Here is a 22,314-nt window from a genome sequence, read left to right as displayed (position 1 = left end):
ATCTGCCTTTGGAAGACAGTTTCCATGAGCCGTTAGTGTTTTCACAGCTTACTTCCTCTTGGCAAATAGCCTAGAAATATCAGATATCTGAGCAGTTCTCAGTATTTTCAGCAGAGGGCAGAAATAATCATACAACTAATTCATCTAGAAAATGATACGGGAGAAGGTCAGGAGAAAATGTTTAGTCTGTCTTGCTTTCAGACAAACCTTCACTTGAGCCTGGTTGAAAATTCTGAGGATATCTGACCTGGAGAAAACTTGGGGACAGTGAGGGTGTGGAAGGAGGGTAGAAATAATGTGGCCATCTACAAGTCTTTGAATAGCTTTCCTGTGGTAGAGGGATTAGGCTTATTCTGCTTGGGCCTAGGAAGCAGACCGAAGAGTGATGGGTAGAAGCTGCAAACAGGCAGGCAGAGGTTTAATGTAAGAATCAGAGCTGTCCAAGGTGCACCGGGGCTGCTTTGGGAATGAGTGAGTCTCCTGACCCTGGAGGTTTGTTCAGTCTGGGTAACTACTTTTTGAGATGTTGGATTTTCTAAGTTAGAATAAAAACGACCTCTGAGATTCCTTCCTACTTTTAGATTTTGTGATTCTGCTGACAAGACACTTCAGTAAGGAAGATTGGGGGAATGTTCTCTAAATACTTCTCTGAAGGACAGACATACATCCTTCCTGTAGGTATTATCTTAAGCAGTTGTATTTTTAGAAACAAGGCTGTGGATGGTGGAATAGAAAAAAAATGGACCTGACATGCGTGCTCTATAATGCATCCCTACAGTATAAAATTTTACAAGATACATTATGTTAGGTATTAATGACTCATTTTAACATTAAAAAACAACCAATAAACCCTTTTAATCAGCTTCAGGAAATACACTGCTATGTAGAACCTCCATTAATCATTTACTTATCACTCACCCTGTAACGTACAGTCTTCCTCCTCCACTCCCACTGTGCACGTCAAAGTAACCTCATCTTCTCCAGTGACTCTTGACTTATCTTCTTGCTTTGTGGTTTGTAGTATTTTCCCAGAAAGTTCTGCAGAGCCCCTGTTATCGCTCTCCTCACAAACTTCATGGCCTTGCTCAGATGAGGAGTCTAGAGTTTCTAAAAATGATGAATAAAGATCAGCTGGTTCTCAGTCTAATCGACTCCCCCCAATGTAATATGATACGTTGAGAGCCCAACCGTACATGATAGGACTCCACTGAAAATGGAGAGGAAAAAAGTTACACAACTGAACTGAATCAACAACATAGTTCAGCAGTTTTCAAAGTGTGGCCCCATAGAGCCCTGGGAGTCCCCAAGGCCCTTTCAGGGTGTCTTCAAGGGCAAAGTTATTTTCATAATATTACTAAAATATTATTTTCTTATTAAAATACTCATTTTTCAGCTAAATTGGGGGAGGATGAGTTTTCTTCTTTTACTTCAAGACAACATACTACAGCAGATTGACTGGAGAAAGAGGAGAATCCACTTTTCTTCTATTGAGCCAGACATAAGAGAAAATTGAAAAAAAAAGTAAAGCAATGACATTCTTAGTAAAACTTCTTTTTGTTCCGGAAAATATAGTTTTTTCTTTTCTTTTTTTTTACATGATAACTTTATATTATATATTGAAAAGGAATGGCAAATTGTACATAATAGATTTGAAGTTTCATATGCAATCATTTTTTTTTATTATGTTATGGAAAGGCATGTTTTATTCCACAAATTTAAACTTAAATAAATAAAAAAATTTTTAAAAGAAACAGCATTAAGTTCTTACTTTACATAATAAGAACTAGGCTAAAAGCTAGGGATTCAAGTGGAAAATTCTAACTCTGACCCTCATAGACATTAAATTCTAATAAATAGTATTCAATATTTAATAAAATTAAATTTAATTATAAATAAATATTATAAATACAATATTAAATTTTAATAAAGAAGACCACATACATGAGGATATGCGTGGCCAGGGATCATTTGGTTTGGGAAGGTGTTATGGTGAATGGAACCGGGGGAGGTGATGGATACACATGTTCCAGTGGCAATAGCAGTTCTGATTTTATTATGATTCCAGATCCTCCAAGTAGAAAGTGACAGAATGAATGCCAAGATGATGACTGGGGTAGAATTAAGGCATGGCTAAGCCACAATACCATGTGATGCCCTCAACAATTAGGAGATTCCAATCTCTAGGGTTGGGGTTCCAAAACTGAGAGTGGGAAGTCCATTAAAGTATTGTCTCTCAGATGAAGGGTATGGTAGCTGAATGACAAGAAGATGGCCAGCCAGGAAGGAATGTGAAGGGGGCTAGCCAGATAAATGTAGTTTTTTCCATAAAAATGTTAATTATGTTAACACATCATGGGTTTGTTTTTATTTTAAACAAATTAATAAATACTTGAAATTGATCAATTTTAACTTATACTACAGAAAATGTTGACAGGCAGAACCTGCATAAATAACTGAGTATCTCTTTTGGATCCTCAATAATTTTAAAGAATATAAAACTGAAATTTAATTTAAATTTTGACATTAAATTTTATTTAATTTAAATTTTAAATTTTATTTAATTATAAATTTAATTTAAATTTAAAGACATAAAAAGATTGTAAAATTTAAAAATTGTAATGTAATTTTAAGGAGCATAAAGGATTCCAAAAATGAAAAGTTTGAGAACCATTGTTGTGAAGGTATATACTGGCCTAGGCACATGGTTTTCTAGGTCCCTTCCCACTCTATAATTCTATGCTTTCAACACAACTTTTAGCAAAAGATCTTGTTCTTCAAGATATGAATAGAAAACTTCTTATTGTGGTAAAACTATAAACACCTTTCTTCTTTCAGAGCTTGCGGATTAATTTTTTTTTTTTGTTCTTCCTTTAACATTACAAAACCTAGCATTCATTACCATGTTTCATCCCAGCATTAGACTTGGTTGTGCCAGGGTGGAAAGGAATTCCACCATAAGAAAATCCATAGGGAGCAAAGCCATATCCTAAAAAGGCAAAGAAAATGTGTCATTGTAATTTTTTTCAGTCAAAAGGTCAACAATGACATCTCTCCCCCACTACCAACAGGGCTCGTTCTTAGGGTGAATGATATAATGATATATGTCTCTACCATAAATCAGAAAGCTCCAGAAATTCTGGAGGAGAAATTTTGGTGGTCATTGCCACCAGAGTTCTCCTTCCACAAAATTTCTGATCTTCCACTATCCCAATAACTAGGAGATCTGTGACCATGGGGTAACTCCAGGGCTTCTATTTCTCCCTGTAGAAAACAGAGGATCCTACTAACACTGTCCACTTCATGGGGTTGTTGCAAAGAAAACAGAAAATAATAACTGTGAGTTACTTTTCCTGAGTTTGGGAGTTACGTGAGCATATGTATGTGTGGGATGGAGAGAGGTGACCCATTTCTTGAATAATTAAGTAGACACATTAATGGTAGGTTATGATAGCCCTAACTAAAACATTTGTGGTTTAAAGGAAGGTCAGTGACATTGCACAGGGACTATAAGAGAATATAGAAATAGCCAATTTAATCCACAGCCTTTTTCTGTAGGAAAAGCACAAATCACCCCAACTAAATACCAGGAGTTAAAATATGGGCTTAACATATTAATTGCATACCTAAAATGAGATCTCATCAAAACACATTTAGTTATGCAATGAAAAATAGCACTGCTTCTAGGCCACACATGGGTTTTCTATAAGCTAGATTGGGAGAATGAGTGGGGAAATGTGGTCTCCATGCAAACTGAAAAGATGGAGACACTGGATGATATTCTCACCTGGACCAGCAGTTCCGCTTCCGCCGCCTCCACCGCCACCACCATACATCCCTCCTCCTCCTGCTCCAGGACCACTCCCACCACCAAAACTATCGGAAAAATTGGGCATGAGTTTTTGTCGCTTTCTTTGAACTTCTTCTTTATCTGTATTTGATGAAGGACAGAGAGGGAGAGAGAGAGAGAGAGAGAGAGAAGGAAAAAAAGAAGAGTAGAAACCAAAGAGGGGAAAAAGATTAAAAAAGATTGAATTCGTTGATACCAGGGGCCACAGAGAGAATATCAACACTGAATATATTTTTAAACACTTTAAAGGGAAATTGAAAGTACTTACAGAGAAGAGACACTAGATTTCAAGAAGCACCATATTAGTGTTTCCAAAGGGTAACCAAATTGTGCAACAGATACGATACCACAAGAAAGGGCACACCCAAGTCCTACCAACATTCGAAGTGCCCATAATAGTCCCCAACTGTCCTCGCAACAGTTTCTAACTTTGCGCTAGTTCCTGAGATGAATAGGACTTGAATGTTTAGAAAAGGATAAGACAAGATTTTGATGAGATTCTTTTTTCTTTCCTTTTTTTTTTAAAGCCTGGAGCAGGGCAGAGTGGCACAACTGTCTGTGATTTTTTTTGCCAGTGGCAGAGTCACCAAACAGGGTTTCTCTGAGCTGTCATGGGGCTCAAGCCAAATGGATGCCTACACAGAACCAGACTCCAAAACAGAGCCCCTGGAGAGGGGCCATCAAGCTGCCGGAGGAAGGTGGAAACCTAGAAGGAAACAGAGCAGGCCAACATTGCCATATCAGTCATCATGGTCCAGGAGAGGCTGCTGCACTTGCAGCTGGGGAAAGATTGCTAGACCCACTCTCAAAACAACAACAAAAACAAAGAAACAAAAAAGACAGGACCTGTTATTTCACTGAGTATAACAGACACCCCTCCAAGGATGTTTTAGCATTTGCTTTAAAACCCCCAGAGCAGCCTGGAGCACTAAGGGGTTATATGATTTGACCTTGGTCAAACCTGTTTGTGACAAAGACAGGACCAGAACCCAGGTCTTGGGACTCTGAGGCAGGCTCTCTATCCATTGTTCCACAAAGCACTGGGCCTGGAGTCATAAGAGCTGAATTCAAATTCAGCCTCAGACACTTAATAGCAGCGTGACCCTGGACAAGTCACTTCATCTGATTGCCTATTTCCTCAACTGTAAAATAGGAATGATAATGGCATCGACTTCCCAGGGTTTTTGTAAGGATCAAAAGAAATAATTATCTGTAAATCCCTTAGCACAGTACCTGGCACATTATTAGATACTATATAAACCGTGTTTGCCTCAATTTCTTCATCTGTAAAATGAGTTGGAGAAGAAAATGGGAAATAACTCTTACATTTTTGCCAAGAAAACCCTAAATAGGGTCAAGGAAAGTCAGAAATGACCAAACAACAAAATTATGATTGGAATATATGATTATTACTCCTTTTAAAGCAAACTAATCAACATCGTTACTGATCAACATAGGAGAGGGTGACATTAAAGAAGGAAGATGGCGAGGGTCATGGTAACCCAAGAAGTGGAAAGGAGAGAGCACAAACCTAGATATAAAGGAAAGTCTCCTTATGTTCCCTGAAGTCATCAGGTCATGGTCATGATGATGGTTTTTAAAACAAAGCCCAGATATCTTAAGGGATTGCTTCAAGAAGAAAAGGATCAAGGCTGGCCAACTTTTGAGGAAATACACCACCTGTAGAAACTTCACTGATGTGTAATTTTAGAGATGAGTGAATGTGGATCTGGGGAAGTTCACTTCACTACTTTCAATGTGATTTCACAACTTTTAATGGGTTTGTTGATTTCCCCCAAAATTTTACCATGATGAACTAAAAGCCCAATTCATTACTCATCTTAGAGGTGGCTGTTTATAACATCATAGAGCTCTGGTTCTTGACCAGACAGAGAAGCCTGAAGAAAAAGACAGACATATCCATCATCCACTAAATTCTAAAGAAAAGAAGGAATCTTAAAGGGGACCAAAGGAGAAGTCTGGGTTTTCTGATGCTTTTTGCTTAGCTCATACCAGGGCTGTTTAACAGATGTATTTTATCTGAAAAATGGGAAATCTGGAGGCAATTTTAAATAAGATAAATTCCCTAACAATAAATATCCCTATAAAGATTAAATGTCCTAACAAATATTCGATTTATTTCCATAAAAGCGATTCACACAATGAATCCCCCATAGTCAACCTCATTATATTCACAGAGCATCATTCTGAATCTGTCTTGGACTGAACATAACCATGGCAGCCCTGGGCCTGGTTTATTCAGCCCTATATCCTCTCTCTGAAAAGCATGACCAGGGGATATATTCTTGTGAAAAGTCAAAGCTACCCATGTTGAACATAATCTTGATGATCAAAGAATCAGAAAAATTAGAAAATATTTGGTCCAGATAGACCTTTAGGCCAATGCCATAAAGGCACAGAGACTAAGCGATCCGCCCAAGGTCACACAGCCAAGTCTCCTGATGTTTGGCCTGGTGACCTTTTCTATTAACATCATGATGCTATGAGATGGATTTTCCTCCCGCTTCTTTTAGTTATCTATTAAAGATCAGATAGTCATCATTGTAGCAAAACCTTTTTTGAAACTATATTTTCAGCCAATATTATTTCTTATGGTAACCCAATTTCTAAAGGTACTACCTGATGTCTATAGAATAGGTAGCTGGATAGAAAAGTGGAGTTGGTAAGTCCTGAATTCAAATCGGACCTCAGAAATTTACTAGCTATGTGATCCCAGGCAAGTCACCTAAACCCTGCTGGCCCTAGAGTTTGTTCATCTGTGATAATAGTACCTGCCTTCCAAGGTTGTTATGAATATGTTACGTTATGCATATAAAATAAGATATTTGTAAAGTACCACGTAAATTCTAGCTATTATCTATTAATTGCATTTCTCCTGACCTTTTCTTTTTCAAATTTTACAAGGTACCCCCAGTTTTCATGCACCGATTTTTAAAGTCTATATTCATCCCCAGTTATATAAAGTTTGATCATGCTATCAGTTTTTGTTCTCAGTTTCACTCCATAGTGACTCTCATTCTCTTAATGATTTCTGTTGACCTTCCTTGTACTTGTCTGTTACAAGCCCAGTCTCCCACACACGCTAGTTGAGAGATCTTAGACAAGTCACAAATAATTTCTGAGTGTTCAAGGCAGCTCTCCTAAACTTAACACTCTTCTCAATGTATGTCTGGAGCTGGAGTTTTCTCACTGAGAGTTCCTAGCAATTATGAGTCAAAGGTCCAGACCAAAACAAAGAAATAAAAACCTTATGTGTTTAGAGCCCATTATCCTAATAGTATAATATGAATAATTTCTCTCTTTACATTTCCTCAAATCAAACTCACCTGTCCCTGTCCTGCCTAGTTACAAAGCCACATGAGAGCCTCCTCTCAAACAAATCAAATGGGCCAATATTTGTCCAGCCCTTAGCACAGTCCCTGGCACATACTATATGCTATATAAATGCTAGCTATTATATTATTATCATCCTACAGTTCAGCCCTGTAAGATTTCCCTACCCAGAAATTTAATATAATCTGCACACTGGGAAATGGCTGTTCATTTTTTCTTCCAGATAATTCATGAAAATATCAAATAAGACTAGTCCCAGCACTACCCCTTAGAGAATGTTTGTTTATCTTTGCTATACAAAAAAAAAAAGTGTCCTCTTGCTTTTCCTCCTGCGCAGAATTCCCTCTTTTCTTCCTCTGTGCTTTTTCCATAGACTGCTCTTGGGTTACGAATGTATTCCCTCCTCATTTCTGCCTTTCAGAACCTTTAACCACCTTCAAAACCCAAATAAACCCAATAAAAATCTCACCTCCTTTCTGCTAATACTACCATTTCTTCTTTCTATTCCCTCATTAAAATTGCTTGAAATTTATTTTGTATATGCAAGCCACTACATACTCAAATGCACCAGTAATCTCATCAGTTTGGGAAATCCCCTCCATCACCAATGAATGCAATTCATCCATCCCTGCCTAGTCTGTGCAACTATCCTCTATGGCCTCTTAGGAGTCTGCCACAGGGAATTCCAACCAATGTGCTGGAGGTCTTTCTTGCTGTCTTCTTTATGTTACTTATATATTTATTATTATACATATTATCATATATGTTATATGTTATTATCATATTTTATTACATTATTATATGTAACATATATAATAATACATATCATTATATATTACATATGTGTAAGTATATATATTGTGTCCTCCTACTGAATGGAAACTCCTCTAGGGTAAGGTCTGTCGCATTGTTGTCTGCATCTCCAGCCCCTAGAATACTTCAGCCCCTTGTGTTTAGTAGGAAATGTTTATTGATTAGTTCCTTAACATAATTATTACAAATCCACATCCCATGAATTTTTAAAACAATGACTCCAAAAGCATTCTTAACAGGATGTTTTTAATGTTTCCCTTTTCCGCTCCATGGGACAATCAGCAGAGTTTTCCCTTTTATATACCTCCAACTATAATCTTTGCCAATCACATGAGCATAGTGTTATGTATTTTGGGAAAATCCATCGCAAAACCCTGAGATCTCCAATAAGCTTGGACAGTGTAATATGATTAAAATTCGCTTAATATGGGAATGCCAAAATAACATTTCTTTTGGCTCTTCTCTGAAAAATGAACCCCTGGGTTCCAGGGGACCAGAAATCATGAAACTATCCAGACAGAGGTCATACTTAAATGTCTTAGAGAAATGATTGTAAGACAAAAATGACTTACCTTTAATTTCCGGGTAATACAGAAAAGGCTTTGGCTCACTGGTTTCCAAGTCAGATTTCCGCCGAAGCTGGACAAATACAGAGGCTGGCTTGGTGATGTTGACATCTTTATACTTCGGAGTTTTGAATACAATGGCAAACTGCAAGACACAGAGATCCAGGTTTATATAGGATAAAGATGAGTGGTTTCTCTCTCTCAGAAATAGTTTAATCTGTATTGTTCAATTTTTCCCAGTGTTTTAAAATTGGTCATGCCCATATGTATACATTTCACATCTTTAAGATGACCTAATAAATAGGCAGCCTATTGTCTCCCTCTTCCAAATCAGCCTAACAGCATGCTCTAACTGCTTCTAACAGCACTGAAATAATTAGGCGAGATGGGGGAGAAAGGAAGAAAAAGGGAGAAAGGGTTGGTGTCCAGAGGGCACCACTCCAGAATGAAATATACTCCTTTGTATTACACTTCAGAGCTCTCTGTGCCATCAGAAGAGCTCCCAAGAATTATATGAGGCCTGAAAACTCATATGCTCTAATATGCTGCTGGGATAGAGGCAGTGTGGTATATTGGCTAGGAAGCAGGCATTAGACTCAGGAAGACCTGGATTCCACGGCTATTTGAAGCACACATTGGCTGTGTGACCCTGGGTAAGTCATGTCACATCTCAGTGGCCCAGACTACAAGTAGAAGAGGGAGAGGGAGTTTTCTCACTGCATGGAGGGGAATGAAGAGGACTGGATGATGGCACTGATAACTCTTTGCCCTGTAAACCTCTTTTCCTTTCATGATAATCAATGTTCCTCAGCACTGGATTTCCCAAATTCTTAATTTTCAAACATACACTAAGTTAGCAATCATTGGACAACCCTTCTGACTTTTCATGAGGGCATTAAATATACTAGCAAGAGAAGGATCTCAGTTTAAAGACCACCTCTGAAAAGACAGACATTTCAGTAAAGTTTCCTCTGGCAGATTTCATATTTATTGATAGGGGCAGCTAGATGGAGCAGTGGACATAGCATCAAGCCTGGAATCAGGAAGATTTGAATTCACATATGACCCCAGATGCTTCCTCGCTGTGTGACCCTGGGCAAGTCACTGAACCTGATTCCTCTCAATTTCTTCATCTGTAAAATGAGCTAGAGAAGGCAACAGCAAACCATTCCAATATCTTTGTCAAGAAAACCTTAAATGGGGTCATGAAAATTGGACACAACTGAAATGACTGAAGAACAGTAAATACTTATTTATAGGCTCAAGCATGCCACTCTTATGAGAAAAGAATAACTTTTAACGACAGTCATTTTGACTATTATAAATACCCAAATTAACTACAAAGGACATATGAAAGAAGACATTATCTGCATCCAGAGAAAGAACTGATAAATAGATGCATAGAATGATTTTACATATATATGCATATTTTTGTCTAATAATAACTATCTCTAGGTTGGGGGGAGGGTAGGGAAAGAAAAAAGAAAAAAAAGAAAGCACATGATAACTTTATTATATATTTAAAATGAAAAGCGAGTTGTATATAACAGATCTGCAGTTTCATGTGCAATCATCTTTTTTATTATGCTGTGTTACAGAAATACTTGTTTTATTCCAGAAATTAAAAATAATTTTTTAGGAGAGTACAGCGACTCACTGTCTATGACTCATAAGGCAGTAAGTAGGTAGACGTACCAAAGGAAGACTACTCATGGGGTCTGAGACTCAGAGGTTAATGGAGACTTGTATGATTAATGATTTTCTGGGGTCAAAAAAATCCCTCACAATTATTTCAAGTGTTTTGCCACAGAATTTAAATAAATGTTTATGAATAATCCAATTCTTTTTGTGAAGAAAAAGGGCTAGATTTCACCATGATAACTGCTCACTCTTATGTAGCACCTGAAGGGTACAGAATACTTTGTTAATAACAACCCTATAAAAGAAGCATTTCAAGTCATATTCCCTCAGTTTCGTAGATGAGGAAACTGAGGTTTAAAAAGGATAAAAAATTTGACATGAGGCACAGAGCTACTAGGTGTCACAGCTGAGAATGAAATCCAGAAACTGTGATTCCAGGGTTACTGTGCTTTTTAATTACCCCAAACGGCTTCTTGAAAATATACAAAAGCAATGATTTTGTTTCTTTTGGCCATTAAGACTATGAGTTCCTTGACACTGTCCATTCTTTCATGCTTTCTTTCATTTATTTTGCCTTTCTTTTTATCCCCAGGGCTTAGATCAGTGTCTGGCACACTATAGGTGCTTAATAAATGTTTACTGACAGATGATGCTCATTCCACAAATTTCTTTTTCTTCTTTTATTCCCATAGCTAGCATCTCTAGCCCTCTATGTAATGGTAGTGATATGCCTCCCAGTAAAACTAATGAGATTAAAGATTTTCCCCACCCATTAATGGGCCTGCCCCTTAAGGGAAACTTGATTAGGGGAGGTCCACACCTTTTGTTAATTTTCTAATGAGGCACTGGTTCTCAAGAGTTGTGATGCCTTCTGGCTCTGAAAAGTGTATAAAAACTCTGGGGTGAGGTTTTACTTTGGGGCTTACTCATTAGAAGTGTTTGGCCAGATGAGACCCTGGGAAACCACTATGGAGTCCCCCCACTCCTCGCTTTGAAAACCCAGAGGTAGGTGCTTCTCTTTCTGGTAATTATGTATGTATGGTCAGACCTTTAGCTGTCTGTTGATCTGTCAGGCAGCTGGAAGCCCTGTCTGTTGGTTGATCTTTGTTTCTCTCTTTGTATATTCTCTGAAGCTCAGGGTACTTTTCCCCCTGAACTAAGTAAATGATATATGTGCTTGACTAAAGTGATTGTTGACCTCTCAAAAGTTGCCTTTCCTTCCAGAAAGGCAGATCAAAGACCCTGCAATAACGGGCCCTCCTGTGTATGTCTGGGTGCTTGCTTTTACCTCCTCAAAAAATATTAAAACATCTCTTTACCTGTCTGTGAACATCTGTGGGAGAAAAATCTCCAAAGCCTTCCCAGAATCCACCATTCTCCTCTTCTTCATAAAATCGAATTTGGATGTCATCTATAAAAGAGTTATACCTCTTTACGGATTTTTTAAAATGACGTCTTATAAGCAGGTTAAAAATGAATAAATCATAAAATTTGAAAGATATTATTTCAAAATATGCCATAATCTATCTCTCTTCCAATCTGTTACCCTTGATATGACCTACAAACTGTTGCTACTTTCTCTTGGTAAAAGCTAGTAGCCAAGAAACTTCTGGAACAACTGCCGGTACCTGCTGATGTCCTAAGTATTCAGCAACTGCACAGAATGTTTGAGATCCACTGACTTTTTTCCCCATTCCATCTTTTCTCATCTTAATTCCTCATCCAATAAATAAGACAAATTCAATTATGCTAATTTTTTGCCTTCATTCATTTTTATTTTTTAATTTTAAAATTTAAAATTAACTTTTCACCTTTCTGAAGATTTTTTAATGACTCTCACTATGATGGAAACAAATGACTAATACATTACCATTAGTATTCACTGTGGGAGGGGGTGAGAGGTGGGACAGTCCCTATTCATTCTGGCAGTATTGAGGTCATGGATTGTAACATTGACAATAATGAAATACATCTGAGTTTACACTTATTGCCTTTAGACATACTATACCTTGCTTCTTTTTATTCTTATCAGGGGGAAAAATGAATAAGCTTTGTTTGAAAATAACAGACGTCTGTCTGGAAGTAAAATTAGCAAATCTAAGAGTACATAACCCTAGTCAATCTCACAGGGACTAAAGATATTGTTACTACAGCTTTAAGAGCCCCTCAAAAGCTCCAAATGAATGTTACGCAAAGCAACATATCTAGAAGTTTTAAAAGAGTCAACTGAAAGGTATCTCGAAATAAAGTTCTCCCTATGGAGTCCCAGGAAGATGTGTATTTTGTCCATAATCCATGAGGATCTATGAAGGAGAACACAGAAAGGGAAAAGATGATATCAAACTCCTTCCTCATCAGAACTGGTATAAGTGATGCTATAAAGAAAGCTTTAAAGAGAATTCTAGGAAAAATTTGGGAAAAGATAAGCACAGTGCATTTTAGAAGGACCATTTCCTGTTTTTTACTGAAGAGAAGCCAAGAATAACAGACTAATCTAAATTATTGAATGAGAGACCGAATTTGGCTATTATACTGAAAAGAAAGATTCTGAAGATACCTAAATTTAGAAAGGGACCAAATGGGGTGAAACTAAGTTTCCAGACAAGTGAGGAGGAGTAATCTGCTGTCGTATCAAGAGTTTGAGGTGACATAGGCTGGAACATAATCCAGTCACAGTATTATCAAGAGTTACATAAGACTTTGCTAATCACTGTCCTCATTTGTTAACAAATTGGATATATTCTGTAATTCAATATATTTATTTAGTTATAAGAAATTAAGAATAAATACCAATGGGAAAGTTTTCTCCAGTTTATTAAATAATTGATATTTGATGAACTAGGGTAGAGTCTCACATAAATCAATTAGCTGATAAGATGATACTGAAATCGTATTAATAAGAAACAAGTTATGCAAACATGCTCTTGCATCACTCTAGAATTCTGAAGAAAAGAAAATAAACATGTGGTGAGTGGCAAATGTAGGGGGAGACATGCAAGAAAGATGTGGTCAGATCCCAAGTCCTATTTAATAAACCTGATGCAGGCAGAAAAAGGAACACAGTTTGCTGAGTGCTCTAAATACCTCCCAATCATCAGTCTGAACTATGTTCCACCTCACGAGCTCAAACATGCCCTTACCTTTCTGAACCTTATCACAAAGAAGATAAATCTCCTCCCCTCCAGTCACACAGCCTGCTGTTCTGTCCATTCTTACAATCTTCAAGTTTGAGGCATTGGGGGCTTCTGTTGGCAGAACAAATAGTAACAAAACCACAGTTTAGCCTAGACTCCAAGTAGGGCAAGGCCCTTTTTGTAAGAGAGGTCAAGAAATTTCAAGAAGGATATAATTTTCACCTAAAATACTTTAAATGGATTAAGAATAATGAAATGAAAATACCTTCTGTCAGAGTTCAGTCTATATTTGGGCTTTAAGTCATTTCTCAAGCACCAAGCACTGTACCTTTAAGTCCTAGGAAATGCATCAATTTATTCATTCCTACTACACACCTAAGAGGCAGGGCAGAGGAGGATGAGGAGGGTACAGAGAGCAATAGGATTTTTCCAGTATATTAAGAGGCTGCCTTGTTCCAAGTCTTATCTTAGACAAGTTTCTGATCACTTGGTTATATGGTTGTCAATTCAATCATGAAGCCATCAATCAACAAGTTTTTGTTATTGAGTTGTTTTCTGATCATATTTGTGATGCCTTTTGGTGTTTTTTTTGGCAAAGATACTGGAGTGGTTTGCCATTTCCTTCTCCAGCCCATTTTACAGATGCAGAAACTAAGGCAAATAGGGTTAAGTAAGTGTCTGAGCCTGGATTTGAACTCATGAAGAAGGGTCTTCCTGATTCTTGGCCTGGCATTCTATCCATTTGCCATCCAGCTGCCCTACAACCAAAAAGTTGCAAACTCCATATGTAAATATGTACCTGGCATTGTGCTGGCACATATTATCACTTGTACGAATAGGACTTTAAGGTCGATAGTTGAATGTTGCAGGAAAAAATTCAGTTAAACTATTTGACAATTCCTGTTCTTAAGTAAAGGAAAACAGAAATGTTATTTTCCTCTCAAACTAAATTAAGGTTCTGTGTGGTTAAGGGCAAAGGTTTCAGTGTGGTAAATGGTACCATACAAAGCTTCCTTCTTTGTTCCCAGCTGTGTTATAGGGTGATCTCTTAATAGAGAAGTCTCTGCCTTTTTAGAAACCTCCAAGTTCCCTTTAAACACACTAACAAAAACAAGAGAAAGCTGTCTGTGGGATGACTGGAAAGTGAGGACTTTGCTACTTAGCCCAAGCACCACAAAATCTTGACAAGCCCACAAGTCTTTTAAAGAATTTGGTTGGCAGATCTGTTTGCCTGGGGGATGCCACAGCATACACCTGGATCAAGTAAACAGCTAGGTGAACATTGTAGTTCTGGGGGAAAAAAAAAAAACAAACTTGGCCAAAAGTGGTCTGTATATGTTATAGACTGAAACGCTTGCTTGAAGTGCATTCTCAGGCAAGTAAGTGGTTCTTAGTATTTCAATCGCGTAAACATTTCTGGAGTATTCATTTGAATATATGGTCTCAAAGAAATAACGCAAAGGGAAGGAACTCAACAACCCTTTTCTCACACCATCCCATTAGGATCCCAGAGGGAAACTGATGGTGCTTTCTTCCTCTCAGAGGACCAACAGAATCTCCTGCCAGGCTTCTCTCTGGCACCGGATGCACTGAATTCACATACCAAGAAAGGCTGGTTTTTCAGTTCAGAAGGGTAAGATTTGCACATAAGGAGCCACATGAGGGACTGTGTACTTACTGCTATCATAAATTGCATCTGAAACCACGGGCTCCAGTCTTCTTGTGAAGCTGCCTGTGCTGTCCGGAAGGAAGGCTGTGAACATCAGCCGAACCACGCTCAAGTCCATCTCTTTGGTTTGCTGGAGAGCTGCCTGTCGGATGATATCCTTTTCCCTGTCTGGGAATGAACAGAGCAGGTCATTTATTCCACTTGCAATGTTTTTGAAAAGTGGAAGCATATTTTAAGATCTTCTTGTCAGTCTCTCTAGAAATACCTCAGATGTAAATATTTCTGTAATGAGTGGAGGGGGATATTGAATTTTTTAAAAAATATGGAAATATTGCCCTCATCTAAAAACCCTTTCCAAATTTTTTCCAGTTTAAAAGGTCAGGAGAAAGCAGACTTTCTTAGGGAAATGGATTAAAAGTGGAAATCAAATCTTGAACAAGGAGAGCCTCTTGTCCAGTTAAAATCATTGCCTTTCCCATCCCCAGCCCATCTTCGGCCATTCAGGAAAGATTAAGATATTGATTAGAGGGAGAAGAGGTGCTTGTTGATTACTCCAAGAAAACACTTGAGGGGAGGATCAAAGAAGGAAATGAGTAGTGACTATTGTTCTGGAATGTTAACTCAAAACTATTTTAATATGTTCTGTCATTTTTCTTTGATGAAAATTCCTATAAATACCACCTCTAATTATCTGGGGAGGGTGGGGGTGGGAAGCTAGGATAGGAGGGTTATGCTGCTTTGGATATTTCTCTCACTAGACTAGAAATGCATGGATTTGGAATGATGTTAAATAAAATAATTTTTGGCAGATGAGCTTAAAATATAGGATACAGGATTATTTACCTCAAAACAGAGCAACCAAGGAAAGTAAACAGAAAAGTTGCAACTCTCAGTGTTTATCGCCTAAACTTTTCATCTTCATATTACCTATGTAAATTTGATTTTGCCTATATGATTAGGTGGTTGCTTTCCTTCGTTGTCAAAGAGGATCCAAATGACATCACTATATTGGAGACAAGTTACAATGCGTCCAGCTGTGGCTGATCAGAACAACATGACCTCAGAATGTGGTAGACCACAGGTCAGGCACAGATAGTCCATATGAACATTTGAGGTGGATTCTCTAAATTTGTGCATCTCAAAAGTCTTCTGAGCTACTTCAATTCTGCTTTGATCAAAATAGCACAACATAAATTTTAATTTACCTATATGTTGCTATAATAAGAGCTAGTATCTTGATTTCACCTGAAAAGAATTTTAAATACATTATCTCATTTGAACCTCACAAACTAGGGATGTAAATGACTATCAGTGTTATTCCATTTCACAGATTCAGCAGCTGAAGTTCAGACAGATTAAGTGGTTTGTCCACAGTCACATAGATATTAAATGTCAGAGATAGTCTTCCTGACTCCACATTAGTGAGAGCATTCAATTTAGGGTCAGAAGTCCTGAATTCAAATCCTGCTGCTGTTACCAATCTTGAGCAACTTGAGCCACTTTTTCCCTCAGTGACCTCATATGTGACAGCTGGACTTGATGACTGCTCAGATCACATCAAGCCCTGACAATCTGTGGCATTATGCAAAATAACCAAGAGAAAACTGTCCAAAAAGCAACATATTAGTCTTGGGGCTCCTTGTCCTCTGACTTCCACTACAAGAGTCAGTGGCCTGAAACATGTAACTACAATGGAATAAAGGAGAGAGAGACAGAGACAGAGAGAGAGAAAGACAGAGAGACACGCAGAGAGAGAAAGAGAGACAGAGACAGAGACAGAGAGAGAAAGAGAGATTCACCTGTGAGTTGTCTTTCTCCACCACCTTCCGGTTGCAAATAGTTGAGTTCCGGATGCACTAAAAGTCCAGGATTATACCCCCTTATACAGGCATCTGTCATCCGTGCTTCCAATGTTTCGTATACTTTTTTCTTTGTCACATGAAGTATACCCAGATTTGCAAACCTTCAATAAACACAAAGAATCAAACCACCACTTGCTGCTGGAAGTTGGTGCAATTCAAGTAAGGTAAAACTGTATAATTAATGAAGTAAGACAATTTCAACTCTTTCATGGTATATTTCTCCCTTTGCTGGGAATTAAGAAATTTATTTCCAAAGTGCTATTATAATAAATAAATTATATTTATATATTGAATCATACATAATTACATATTTTCTGTGTAATATACAATATTATAATAATATATGATATAATATATGGGATATAAAATATAATTATAATAAATAATTATAATAGAAAGGTTTGATTATTGCACCAAAGGAAAAATCTCCCAAGAATCAGATGGCAAGATTTGGGGCAGGGTTTATTTCGAATCCCATATTTCATTTAGCAGTTGTGGAATTGGAGAGATTCCAGGATCGAAGATCTGTAGCTGAATGTTACTAGAACCTGGGCTGCTCAATCCACAGTCAGGATTGAGGAAATACATGTAGAGTAGGGGTCTGGAACCTTTTATTCCTATTAAGAGCCACATATGAATGGAAGAACTCATTTTTACACTTCATTTACAAAGTGTCTACCTCAGACGTAGGATTTTCATCTCTACATGCAAGCAAAATGAAGTTAAGTGAATTTCCCAAGGTAACGCAAAAAATGACGTGGCTACCTAAAAGCATCGTCTTCTACCACAGAAATACGAAAGTTCTAATTATCTGCTTTTCCCAGTTAATGACAGGAAGTTTAATAACACTGTTCAGACAGAAAAACAGATGGACAGCCAGAAAGAAATATCAGAGAGATACTAAGAAAGACAAAGAATACAGAGAGAGACAGCAACAAAGGGACATCCCACAGACGTGTGGTCAGAAAGAAAGTTACTCAAAGAGACAGAAAGAAAGCTAAAGATACAGACTTTAAAGCAGCAACATACAGAGTGATCTTGTGGACTACTAAGATATTACTGCCATATAAAATAGGACTCATGGATTCATATAAAATAGTACTGATTTGCCCGATAAAGGCCAAAATAGAGATGTCACTACTTGGAATGGCAGCAGCAGCAGCAAACATGCATTGAGCAGGCTCCTACTACATATATAGGTATATTGCATACAGATTTGACTGAAGGTCCAGTACCTCCCCACCTTTTGTATAAGTGAAACAGCTAACCAGAGACTTCTTCTGGGGCTAGATTTCAGAGAAGTCATGAATTGTTTTTTAATCAATGCAGCTGAATTGCTTTGTAATACTATGTATTTTATTTTATTCATTTAGAAACATTATTCTGAGAAGCAGTTGATAGGTATTAGCAGAGTGCCAAAGATGTACCCAAAAGAAGTCAAAGAACCCTTGCCCAAAACAAGTTTCTTTGATAAAGGTCTCATTTCCAAGATACATAAAGAAACTATTCAAATTTATAAGAATAAGAGCCATTCTTCAACTGATATAAATGGATTTGAAGAGGCAGCTTTTAAGAAAAGAAATGGCTTTGAAGAGGTAGATTTCAAGAAAAGAAAGCAATTAATAATTAGAAAAATGCAAATTAAAATATCTCTGATATTTCAATTTATACTCATCAGATTGAAAGTGGTGACAAAAAAAGGAAAATGACAAATGTTGGAGGGGCTGCCCCCAAAAAGGCACACTAATGTATAGCTGGTGGGGTTCTGAACTGGTACTACCATTCTCAAAAGTAATATGGAACTATGTCCCCAAAGTGGCTAAACTCTAAATACCTTTTGACCAGTGACACCACTATTTACTCTATATGCAGAAATACCACTATTGAGTTTATACTACAAAGAAATCAAAGAAAGAGGAAAAGGTCCTCTGTGCACACACCAAAAAAATATTTAGAGCAACTCTTTTTGTGATGGTAAAGAACTGGAAAACTAAGAGGGTATCTGTAATTGGGGAATGCTAAACAACTTGTGGTAGTGGTAGGAAATGAGGAAGGAAATTGTTCTGGAGTTTGAGACAGCTAGGAGGTACAGACTTGGAGACAGGAAGATCTGAATTTGAATCTAGCCTCAGATACTTATTAGCTGTGTGACCCTGGGTAAGTCATGAACTTCTCAGTGTCCTCATCTGTAAAATGAAAATGATGACAGTACCTATGTCACAGGGATGCTGTGAGGATCAAGTGTGTTAATATGTATAAAGAACTTTGCAAACCAAAAAAAAAAGTGCTACCTAAATGTCAGTTATTATTATTTATTGATTAAAACAAAGTAGAGTAAGTAGAATATTAAATAACAATTGATACCATAACACTACATTGAAAAAACAATTTTGAAAGATTTAAAAATTCTGATCAATCCAATGATCAGTCAAGATTCCAGACGCTCAATGATGACAGAAAGATGATGAACTAATAGATAGAATGACACACACATTTTTGAAAATTAAAAAAAACACAGATGTTTGGGAAAAAAAAGAATTGTAAAAAGGCTTATGATTTTTAAAAAGAACCCCTGCTCTCAACAGACACAGTAAGGAAAGGGTAGGAAGTAGGATGGTTGGCTATTAGGGAGAGAATTCTGAAGTAAAAAAAAACCCCTACATCTAAAGAAACTCAATGATTTTTTATCATTTGAAAAACCCAGAAAACTAAACAACTTGTTGAATCAACAGGCTAACAACCCAACAAAGCCTTAAACTGGGCCGGTGTTAGGTAGGCAATTTCAAACGGCCAAAGGAAAGCAACTTCTGCCTTTCTATTTCTCGTTTTCTTCTAAAAGCCCCAAGAAACAAACCAAAAAAAAAAAAAAAAATCAAACTCCCTCAAACTAACCTGACCACATTCTCAAAAACCTAACTGAAGAGCTGAAAATTAATAAAACTATTGTTCCACTGTGTTTTTGAAAATGGAAATTCTTTCTCATTTCATCAATGATGTTGAGAGAAGGCATCACAGACATAGCATGGTTTCTGTTTTTAATAAGATGAAGGGTTATTCATTTATTTTATACAGGTCATCCATCCACTGAGTTTTCTATTGCCCCAGGCTCAAGCCTCCTTCTGAATCCAGAAAGAAGATTTACAGAAAGATCCACAGCAGATGAATAGCATGGATCCACCACTGGCAAGTCAACTAAGGGCACCTGAGTCTCATCTTCAAGTCTCATCCATGTTTCATGTGAAAAATCACCTTCTTGCCAGTTCATTCAAAATGGCAAAATGCTGGTTGGCAATATGACACAAACACATCTAGGTCGAGTTTGCTCATTTTACTTTATGGTATTTCAGAATAAACAAAGAATCATGGAATTTTGGAGGTAAAAGACTTCAGAGAAAATCTAGTTTTCAGGGGGTCTTAACCTGAACATCCCCACATCCCCATCCCCACCCCTCCAGAATACTTGGATAGAGTTTAGTAAGGGAGGACATTTGTGAAGTTAGATGGGAAAAATGACATCTTTATTTTCACTAACATCTAAGAGAATGTAGCATTTTTCCCAATTATGAATTCTTTAAAACTCAGTTACTCTGAGAAGGGCTTTGTTTACTTCACTATACTGCTGATGGGGTCCATACCAAAAAAAAAAAAAAAAAAAGGTGAGAACCCCTGATCTAATCCAAGTCAAAATGGAAATATAACCAAATTGGGAATTAAGCTGTAGAGGAGAGACTCTCAGTTCGGTTATTTGTTCATTATGATACTGTTTTATTTTCAGTCTGAATCTGTGATTTCATCAGTGTAAGGAATTCCCACTGTTGAAACACCCCCTACCATTCAAATGAGCTGGCAATTTATGGTTGACTGATGAACTGACAGACCAGTATATGGTGGAAGCTAGGTCTTCCCGATTTCAAATCTGACTCACTCTGGCATGCTGTCTTTCTATACATTATGGCCTCCCCCAAATATTGCCAGAGAGTATAATGTCTACATCAAACAGTAAACTGGTAAGTATACATAAAGCAGATGCTCATTCAAGGAATTAAGGGAACAAAGATCATTTTGTAAAACGAATTTTAAATGAGTTCCTGATGAGCTAGAAATCAGTTTAGAAACGCAGGGCTCAAGTGAAAAAAGGCTCAACTTAATTGACTTAATATCTCCTGGGTCTGCTATAACCAACTTGAAGGTGGCATCTTCTTTAGTCTGTTTCTACGGGGTTGGGCAAAGTCAGAAAATGGCCATTCTGGCTTAAACTTGTTACATCTTAGTGATGCAACTTAAAAGCCAAGTCTGAGAGGCTGTCTTATTTAAGGTGGCAAGGTCAGTTCCTCTCTTGGTGTCTTTGAGGACTCTCTGTGTTTATTTAACCTGGCTTCTGTTACTGAAATCTCCCAATCAATGAGCCCATTTTCCATTCCATTGCCTCATTGCAATGAGATCTTCTACTAGGAAATGTACACACCTCCACTTAAAGTTAGGGTCCTCATCCTGAGGCCAATGAACTTTTTTCTCAAAAACATTTTGATAGCAGCACTTTGGTATAATTGATTTCCTTTGTAATTTAATATATTTTCCTCTGTGCTTTTAAAGACATTATTTTGAGAACAGGGTCCATAGACTTGGACATGACACAAAGTTAAGAACATCTGCACCAGCAAATGCTAGTGACTGTTTCCTTTTTGTCTTTGAATCCCCAGCACACAGTATGGTGCCTGGAACATAATAGGTGATCAGTGAGTCCTTACTGATTGGCTGAAAGAATAAAGAAATACCCATTGCTCGTTTAGTGGTCAAGCAAGGCTGAAATAACCATAGGGTCTTCCCGACTCCCTACGTGACAGCCTCTGTTCCTTTGACAACTTTCTAAAAAAGCTTCCATTGCAGAGACACCAATTTACTGGCACAACCATACCTATTCAGTGTCCTGGAAATTTCATAACAATAGACTTTGTTTCAAGGGAACTTCTCCTTTAGCTCCTTAAGAACAGGATGCTCTGAGCCAAGAGATAAATTAAGATATATTAAACTGCAGTATATTTTCAATAAATAAGAGACTATTTTAATAAACCAGCAGACCCACAATTGAGTATTCAATTATTTCTACAACTCCTTGCCTTTGCAAACTTCTCAGAGGTCAATTAGGAACAGGAAGGGAGTTCCTGAACAGACTGTGGTGACTCACCTATGATGGTCACAGGAAAACAGGCCCAGTCTTTCAAGAGTTTGTTGAAAAGACAAGTTCAGATAAAGCAAATTTGAAATTCTAACATCAACTTAAGCTTCTCCCTTCAATGCACTAAGACTTTTGACATCAAAAGACTCAGATCTTAATGACTAAAAAGGAAATGGCTCTCTCTGGCTACGTTTTTCACACTTGAGTATTCCCATCATCAAACAAAGAAATAAATGCCAGAGTACATAACAT

The 22,314-nt window shown here is 37.5% G+C and overlaps 1 protein-coding gene across 2 annotated transcripts in view; it reads right to left on the bottom strand.

Annotated features, from left to right (window-relative positions):
• Positions 1–22,314, bottom strand: part of NFKB1 (nuclear factor kappa B subunit 1) — a 152,844-nt gene that overhangs the window by 22,267 nt on the left and 108,263 nt on the right. For both annotated transcript variants that reach the window (XM_072625256.1, XM_072625257.1), the window contains exons 7-14: positions 16,824–16,987; positions 15,034–15,192; positions 13,362–13,466; positions 11,541–11,632; positions 8,587–8,725; positions 3,785–3,928; positions 2,900–2,986; positions 919–1,107 (exon numbers count right to left, since the gene is read on the bottom strand). In XM_072625256.1, coding sequence (XP_072481357.1) covers positions 919–1,107; positions 2,900–2,986; positions 3,785–3,928; positions 8,587–8,725; positions 11,541–11,632; positions 13,362–13,466; positions 15,034–15,192; positions 16,824–16,987 — 1,079 coding nt within the window. The remainder of the gene's footprint in view (positions 1–918; positions 1,108–2,899; positions 2,987–3,784; positions 3,929–8,586; positions 8,726–11,540; positions 11,633–13,361; positions 13,467–15,033; positions 15,193–16,823; positions 16,988–22,314) is intronic.

This window comes from Notamacropus eugenii, chromosome 7 (genome assembly GCF_028372415.1).
Source record: "Notamacropus eugenii isolate mMacEug1 chromosome 7, mMacEug1.pri_v2, whole genome shotgun sequence".
Taxonomy (NCBI): Eukaryota; Metazoa; Chordata; class Mammalia; order Diprotodontia; family Macropodidae; genus Notamacropus; species Notamacropus eugenii.
Note: the sequence above shows the minus strand (reverse complement) of the source record. Positions and strands in the feature narration are given on the sequence as shown.